The sequence below is a fragment of the Alligator sinensis genome, unplaced genomic scaffold (assembly GCF_000455745.1).
Source record: "Alligator sinensis unplaced genomic scaffold, ASM45574v1 scaffold29_2, whole genome shotgun sequence".
NCBI classification, from domain to species: Eukaryota; Metazoa; Chordata; order Crocodylia; family Alligatoridae; genus Alligator; species Alligator sinensis.
Window position 1 is genome coordinate 789538 of NW_005842194.1, and position 8959 is coordinate 798496.

At 42.7% G+C, this 8959-nt stretch overlaps 1 protein-coding gene across 3 annotated transcripts in view; it reads left to right on the forward strand.

The window, feature by feature from the left end:
* Window positions 1–244: 244 nt before the first annotated feature.
* Window positions 245–8959, forward strand: part of HIBADH (3-hydroxyisobutyrate dehydrogenase) — a 122997-nt gene continuing 114282 nt past the window's right edge. For 2 of the 3 annotated variants that reach the window (XR_003094720.1, XM_025207423.1), the window contains exons 1-2: window positions 245–441; window positions 7468–7628. Coding sequence is in view for 2 of the 3 variants with exons in the window: in XM_025207423.1 (XP_025063208.1) it covers window positions 360–441; window positions 7468–7628 (243 nt within the window). In the remaining variant the exon portion in view is untranslated. The remainder of the gene's footprint in view (window positions 442–7467; window positions 7629–8959) is intronic. The other variant, XM_006026468.3, reaches the window with a different exon arrangement.

The window sequence follows — 8959 nt, forward strand, 5'->3', positions numbered from 1 at the left end:
CCAGAGAGAGCAGGCTGCCGAGGGGTTGTAGGGGTAGGGAAAATCCTGCTTCAGCTGAGCACCCAAGGCTAAGGCCGCGGCCCCAGCCCGCGCTCCCCCTGCTCTCGCGGCGGCAGGACTGAGCCACATCCCCGCGTGTCACGGAGCTGGGGGCGGATCCGGCAGGTCATGGGCTGGAGGATGTCTCCTCTCGTTGGCCTGGAGCTGCTAGGGCTAGGCTGTGGTTGGCTCTGCCGGCTGCCCCTCCCCCGCTCCTTCTCCTGCCTGGCTGCGAGCGCGGCGCGAAGGGCGCGCGCAGAGGAGGAGCGGCGTTGTGCAAGTGGAGGTCACCCGAGTGGAGCGGGGTGGGGGGAAGGAGCATGGCAGCAGCCTTAATACTCCGCGGATCCGCCAGCTTTCTCTGCAAGCCTAGGACGGTGCACACTGCCAGCCTCGCACTGGGTAAGGACGCGGTTGTCTCCCGGGCGGCGGGGGGTGGATTTTGGGGGGGATGACATTTGAGCTGTGCACGGTCACAGCGCATTGCAAAAGCCAGGCCTCTTTCTCTCTCTTAAACCAGCTCCAAAAGTGCTGCTGCTCCCCCCACCTTCCAGCAACCCCTACCCCCAGGCTCAGTGACTTGTCAGCGCAGTGACAGCCCCCCCCAGCACTGGGACTCCCTTGCACAGGACCTTCCTGCTTGACTTCATGACTGTATGATCTGCATCAGCTTGCTTGAAAGGCTGCCCGCCCCTAACAAGTTCATAATTCCTCAGATGAAACTGGTGTTGGTTTATTAAAATCCTGACAAATGTGCTTCGGACTAGGAAAGGATTATCGCTTGCCTTGCACCCACTAGTAAAACTGTGCGGGTTGTAAAATTGTACAAGGCTCATATCAATACTTATATCTGCCCGAAAGTAGCTTAGCATAGTAAATGGTTTAACATGTTTGCTTAAAATAGTATATGTAGAGGTTTAAAGCAGACCACAGATGTTTATGTGGGGCTAGTGGCTTAAAACACTCCATTATTCATAGTGTAATCAATGTTTATATTGCTTATATATATGTACTTAGTCAAAGCTGAAACAAAACCCCTTCTCCTGTTCCTGCAGACACTCTCACACATGCTTCACGTTGTACGTGGAAATAGTCCTGTTTCTGCAGTTGGCTGGAATATGTGTGTTTATAGCTAGGCATATGTGTTTGCAGGCCTGGAGCCCAAGTTTACAACCTTTCCCCTGTCTCTTATCTTTCCCTTTAAAGGGATGTGGCATTTAAAAATAATACTGGCTTTTGAAGTTGTTTTTGCCTACAGTAATAAGTAATGCTTAAGATTTCTACAACAGAATAGATTGGAACAAGTATATTAGCTTTCTTTTGAGTATTAGGGTTTTTCTGTTTGTTTGTTTGTTTTGTTCCCCTGCATAGTTTTGTGTGTGCGCGCGCAGGTAATTTGGCATGCAGACTCAGGAAAAGTGTAGAGTAAATTCAGTTTATTTTACCCTTAAATAGGTGGACTTTTTTTTTTTAAAGAGCTGAACATACCCCTTTAACTTGATTTCCCAGACAATGAAAACAAATGTGTCTTGATGCCTTCATTTCATTTTAAAATGAATTTTTAGCAGTATTTTTAACTAGCCTGTTCTCTTCCACTGACACGCAACTGTTAAATGTTTTAAAGGACTAAGTGTGACTTTTACGAAGTGTTTAGTTTTTCAGGTAGAATACAGAACAGCATAAGCTTTTTCATAAGCTAATGAAGTTAAATTTAAAAATGACACGTGTGTATATATAGTACCTTTTCTGATACTACAGTATCATGTGCAGTAAGTATCACTGTCACAGATGGTTCACAAATATTTCTGTAAAAAAAACAACGTTGAAGTAGCTGTGTTATTTTGTTCACTATTTTAAACGTGACAGCTTGAAAGTGGTGAATGAATGTGGGGAGAAGATGTTCTAGAAGGCAGTTCACTTGAAATTATTACTATAATAAATTCAAATAAATATGGTTTTCTAATACTTCAAGTTTTAAGGCTGACAAATCTATTTGTTTAATACCTGAGAGTCAGTGACTAGAGGTTAAAATCCTTATTCCCTTAAAGTAAATGATAAAATTTTCCATTGTTCTCTTATAAGACCAGGATTTCACCCTACTTGATTAAGCACTAATCTCACAAATGCATATGCATGTACTTAATATGACGTCCCAGTGACTTTGAGAGGTGTTTGTAGGGTTGACACCCAACAGAATTTATGTTCTCTGGCAAAGGCACATAGTTTATATGTGCGCACAAACAAGTCACACATACACATTCTCTCTCTTTATATAAATATTAGTCTTGGCATCTTTTCCTTTAATTCTAACTCAGATTTAGGCAACTGCTTGTAATGTCCGTCATTTGACTGAAATACCTATTAGTGGAACAACTGGTGGAGTAATTTCTGAGATCTGGCAACTCTATCAACTAGTTGGCCTCCTTCCCCTACTTGCAGAGAGTTCCGTAGTGGCTTGTTGAATTGCAACATGCAACTGGCAAACTGTGCCCAGATCACTTGCTTTGTATGATTATTCTGGGGTCTGTTCATTCAGTCAATGGTGTAAATTCTAGTGGGCAGCTTTGTAGAAAGAGCACTGGGTCTGTGAGGGTACTCTGCCCACAGGTCTGTGACAGACTGTTTGTCTTTTATGTTTAAATGGCCCTAGCTTCACCCCTTTTCCCCACTTGTGTTTGCATTTTTGAAGCAACTCCTGATCCAGCTTCTTTAAAAGAATGACACATTGTGTCTATTTTTCATCCCCTGGCAGGGTTGCTCTTGAGCATGCCTTGCACACCCATACCATAACAAACCTGGAAATGTTTTAGTGAATCTGCCCTGGGGTTCATCCCCTTATTTGGTATGATTGATAATGGCCCTGGATGTGCCCCTAGAAGAGCTTCATTGACATGCGTCTAGGTTTAGCATGTACAAGTAGAATTGGGCCAGTAGGGCATCCTTGGGGACATTTCTGAGGCATTCAACCCTTCCAGTTAAAACATGTTTGGGTGACTGTTGATAGTACAGGAACCCAGTGCCTTTGTGGACATACCCCAGAATGACTTGCCTAACCTTCAGTACAGTTGAGTCCTCAGACCGTTGATATCAAGCTAACTAATAATATCAATATCGTGTCATTGTATCTTTGTGTTTCCCTGTCTGTATCCATCTATAGCCTCTTGTCTTAAGTTTTTCTGTTTTGTTCTGTTTGTACAGCAGCTAGCACCAAGGGGTCTTAGCTACTGCAGTAATACAAAAAGCATTCTGCTGGTATTTGTTAATTAGAACACATTTGAAAGCATTAGGAATTGAATGTATTCAACATTATTGCAATGTAGTGTTTTACCCTTATCTTGGGATACTACACTAGCTGTTAAACAAATCAAGGTGTATTATTTTAATAATTAAATTATCAAAATATACAAGAGAACCTGCTTTTAAATAGTTGAAAGTTGCTGGCATAGACTGTCTCCAGGTAAAAAGTGAATCAAAACATGTTTGAAGCCTTGCCATGTTTTAAAGTGCTCATTTAATGCAGTGCATTGGTCTGTTTGGAAATCATAAGAAATTTAAGTATCCTTGTAGCAATATCCCAGGTATCCATTTTAGGTAGAACCTCAAAACTCGCCTTACCAAAATGTAATGGAGCCAGCTGAGACACCTTGGATTTATCCAGTCATGAATACATAGACATGGGCAACTGGTGCCATCTTAGTCGGGGGGGCATGTGCCCCCCTCCTCTCCCCCAGCGAGAAGTCCTGCCAACGGGGGGGGGTCCCCCATGGCCGATCTCGCTGCCTGGGGGGTACCTCCGTGGCCAATCCTGCAACGGCCGATTGCTGCAGCCGCTTCCCGGAGTGGCTGCGGCTGCTTCTGGGAGTGGCTGCAGCAATCGGCCAGTACTTGCAGGGGGGCACCGGCACTCCCACCTGCCCCCCCCATTGCCTAAGTGGTGAGTGCAAACAGTCAGGGGGTGCACCAATGCTCTCAGGGGGTGCACATGCACCCCTTATGCATCATCACTGTACATAAAAATTGTGTTTAGGGTCTGTTTTGAAGTGCATTTATATTTTACAGGTCCAGAATTCCTGTTGTGAGCTCAGATGCAGTAGTACTGATTGTAATAATGAAATTGTGCCTAGGTGGAACATGATCTAATTTGGCTTATTTTGTGACATCTTCACGCCCAGCAACTAAAATCATTCCAGCTTCTCTGTTGTCATGATGAAACTCTTGCCAGGACATTCCTTTAAGATTTTTACTTCTTAACTAGAACTTTGATCCTACAATCATATCTATGCACTGAATTTGAGGGTCCAACTAGGCAGACCCAGTTGCAGGAAATCAGGGCCTTTGAGTTGAAGGATTGCAAGGCTACTTTATTTAAAGTAGTTTAAAATACCAGTAGTAAGTGGTAAATATAATCTGCTTTTAAAAAAAATTCTATATTTTACAGTTTCACAGGAGTTTTGATAATGGATACTGTAAAATAGTGAATATTTCAGTGCCTTTTTTACAAGAGCAAGGTCAGAAGTTCACAGACTTTCCTAATATACCTAGCAAATCAGTGATGCATAGACAGAAGCTTCAGCTTTTCAAGGCTATTATATAATTGAGTTGAATTTAATATGTTTTTGTAACTAAATTAAAACTAAAAGAGATAATAGCTTAAAAGGAGGGATGAAGATGTGAAGACAAGTAGCTTTTATATAATGCAGAATGCAAGGGAAAGCAGTAGAGAGTTTCTAGGGTAAGGCTGACAACCTGGCCAAAGAGACAGATTGGGGAAAATGATCGTCGGCAATAGATGTAAATGAGGCAAAATTGCACCTGGGAATGCAGGATAGAAGTCTGTTGCAGTAATAGAAACACAGTGCAAGTGTATCCTCATAGGAAAGGCCATATCTGATATTATACAGAAAGAATTGGCAAGAATTAGACATAGCCTGAATATGAACACCAGAGTGATGGGAAGATTTCTGTATTAATCGGGCTGAATTTGAGCTAATGAGTATGACTAGCAGATGTCAGAGATGGGCCCGAATTTTAATTTGGATAAACAAAGACAAAGCTGGAATAGATTTATGAGTTATCAGCACAGAGATGATGGTAGTTAGATTTGTGTTTGCAGATGAGGCTACTCAGAGATAGGTGTGAAGAGAATGGGAACAAGAACCGAGTCTCCTGGAATCCCATGGAAAGTTGGAAAGGCGATACTGAGGTGCTGAGGAAGGAGGTGAGCGAGGAGGGTGCACTCATGGGAAGCCAAGGAAGGACAAGATTTTAAAAAAGAAAAATGCAGCCGTCTATCTGTTAGCACTTTTTATAGCATTTTGCTGCTTTACTATAATAGGAGATATACCTATTGGGGTACATTTTATTTTTAATTACAGTGCAGCTTTTCTTTGTATAGGCAGCTATGGAAATTGGGGATTAAACTGAAGTCATCTCAAAACACCTACTTTAGTAAGCATGGTATTTACAATCTGGTGTCGCTTTTGGCTGAGAAGGATCTTAGAATCAGAAATACTTTAAAATAATTAATCAAGTGTTACCGTCTACTGGGGATTCTTTCCAAGTACTGAGATTTCTTAAAACCTAAACATGGAGTACTCTAAAATCTACTCTAGAGTCTGGTTAATTTATAATTTTCTTATCTTCATCCCTGTTTGTTTGGTTGCCTTTATCCTGATCAGCTTCTTTTGCTTTCAAAGAAGAAATGTCTTCTGTAACTGGTAGTGAGAACAAAAAATAGCATTTGTCCTAGCCTAGAGGTAAGATTATTTCAGGTCAGAATGATGAGGAAGGGGATTTTTATGGATTATATATTGCCTGTTTCTCTTTATTTGTCCTTGGTAGGTAAGTAGGTAGGACTAATAATACATGCTAAAATTACATTGTCTCCCATATATACCATAAATCACCATAGAATACTGTATTAGTTTCTAACATCATGGTGTACTGTTCTGTCATGTTTTCCTGTATGCTTTGTTCTGAAGACTGCATCATTTTGTAATTGTGAGTCATTGTTCTGGTGACATGAATGCTCAAATAATGCTTAAGGGCAACTTTCAAGCAGCAATAAAAAGGATTACCAATGCCAAGAGACATTTAATGTAATGAAAATTTTTACCTTTAGATTATTGATTTTAAATCTGGTCAGGGTTATTTGTGACTAGTTATTACTTGGTAGGGGTTAGGCCTGTATGAAATGAATCTGTACCGTCAGTTTGAATTCTAGAGGCTGGTTGCTGTATCCCACAGCCACAGCCACAGTCATCTGGCTCTGCCTGGAGCCACAGAATGAAATATGCAAGGAATCTAAACTTGCTTCTTGTCCATGTCGCTTTGTGCAGAGGAGACATGTAACAAAATGGAAAGAAACTTGCACAGATGTTGCCTATGCTTTTATATATTTCCTGACTGATTCTCCCATAGGCTCAAGGTGCTGGTTTAACTGGGTATTATTTCACTTACAAATTCTTTTTTTTTTTCCCAAACTGTCCCTGGCTTTCTAAATTCAGTACAGTTTCTTGGTATGATCACTGTGATGCTCTTGATAAATACAATGTTTACTTGCATGCCAAACGTACCTTTTGTCAAAAAATTAGCCTTCCCAAATTGGGGTGCCTGTTTTAACCAGAATGCTGACTTCTTTCTGGCCACAATAATTAAAATAGTGCTGAATACAGAATAGAAGCATGGAGATGCTATAAGATGGCTGTTACGCCTTTTCCTTCTCTTCTCTCCAGTAGTTGCATGGAAGTGAAGGAAGGGTGCAGCTGGGGCAGGTCTGGGGGGATCTGATTTCCATGTCATTCAAAGTTTTTAAAATGATTTGCCTGCAGCAGCAGAGGCGTTTCTATCCCTGCAGTGCTGATGGAGTCAACTGATTTAATGCCTCATTATAACCTTCCTAATTCCTGCTAATTGCTCTTCATTCTGCAGGTGTTAATGATCCCATTTCCTCTTTAATAATCTTGATGCTCCATTAATAAGCCATCCTTTGTTCAGCACTATTGCTGTCTGTTGGCTACTCCTGATCTTTCTCCTATTTCATAGTCCTACGTCTGTTTTTTTAGCTCTTAAAAATCCTAGATCCTCCTATGTTTTCCAGTCTTCAGCAGCAGCTAGTTTCAGCTTTGACAGTTCAGCTGTGAAAAGGTTAAAACTATAGCTTTTGCCTGATTAGGAAGGGGAGCGTGAGTGAGTTGAAGATTAGGCTCTGTTCCTGCACTGTGCAGTCTGGCAAAATCTCTCCCCGCCACCATCATTCTGCCTTCCCAAAAGCTAGGTGCATGTCACTACATGCCCACAAGTAAATCTCAGAAAATGTGGTGATAGTTTATTATGTAAATTATAACACTTAAAACTATATTGTTGTTTTTCTATGTTTGTGGTGCATTTCTCCAAGATATTCATATATTGAAATTGTGTTGAAATCAGTGTGTTCTAGGGCAATGGCCTCCAAAACCCCTGTTGGATTCATTGGGCTGGGTAACATGGGAAATCCAATGGCAAAAAACCTGGTAAAACAAGGATATCCTGTTATTGCATATGATGTATTCCCAGAAGCTTGCAAAGAATTTCAAGACTCGGGTGCACAGGTATAGTATTCAATTTTATTTACACATTTTTAGTGTAACTGTACACTTTGCAATTCTTGTTTTTTGTTTTCTTAACACTGAATGTGTGTGTGTGTGTGTGTGTGTGTGTGTGTGTGTGTGTGTGCATGTGTCATTCAAAGCTAAAGGACAGTTTAATAAACACATTGGGAATCTTAATCCTTCCCATGCCATCAGGCACAAATAAGTCTTCAGCATCTCTATCAATCATGCTGTATGCCAGAATGGCTGCTTTGCTCCATTCAACTGGATGTACTTTTTGCTCAGCTCGCAACTGAGGGCCAGCAGGCAGCTTGTCATCTAGTCTCCCCTTTGGCCTCTTCTGCTTGGGGACCCTACCACAATTTAAAACTCCTACTGACATAATTCTGAACATCACTGAAATGCATGAACCTTCCCTCTACATTGAGATGCATGTAGGAAAAACACAGATTTAAGTTATTCATATTGGAGGGGAGAGGGAGAAAGTTGTAATAAGAGACGAAGAAAAAGGTAGGAAGGGAGAAAAGGAAATGGCTAAAATAGTCTTGTATTTCCTTGTCCCTCTGACTGTCCCCAGCCCTACTTTGTGTTAGGTTAGCCCTGTTCCGGTCAATTACAATAATTCTGTTGACATGAATGGATTCCGGATCCATTCACTTTCTTGTATGATGTTTATCTGAGTGTGTTCCTCACTTTTTTTTGAGCCCGTTAGACAGTTGTCATTGGTAGATGGATAGAGGTGCACCGATACATTGGTCTGATATTGGATCAGCACTGATATAAAAAAATTCTGTCTGTATCAGAAATTGGCCTGATATGGCCAATAATTTGGCTGATAAATGGCCCGTGCATGCAGGCATGCGCGCAGCACGTAGGCAGTGAGGAGCACAGCCCAGCAGCAGGAGAGCTGTGTGCAGCTGGTAAGTGGTGTGGTGGAGGGTGAAGGGGCATGGGGTGGGGGCAGATCAAGGCTTCCACGGTAAGGGAGGATTGGGGCTGGGGCAGGGGCTGGGACAAGCGCTGGCCTAATGGGGCAGGACAGGCGTGGGACAGAGCCGGGGCTCATCTGGGGAGTGGGGGTGGCTCCTGCCTCTGTGCACCACACATCCAGGGGCAGCTTGTCTGGTGCTCGCCCGCTTGTCCAGCAGCCCCTGCCACTGTTCCCTCTGCTCGTTCGGGAGGGCATGGGAGTGGGGGAGAGTGTGCTTCCGGATCTATGTGGGGCAGGGTGGGGTAGGGCTGGGGCTGTGCCAAGCTCTTCCCGGCAGAACGGGCCAGGGCTCTGAGCAAGGGGTGGTGGCTCTGGGAAAGGGGGGTGGGTAGATTGGGGG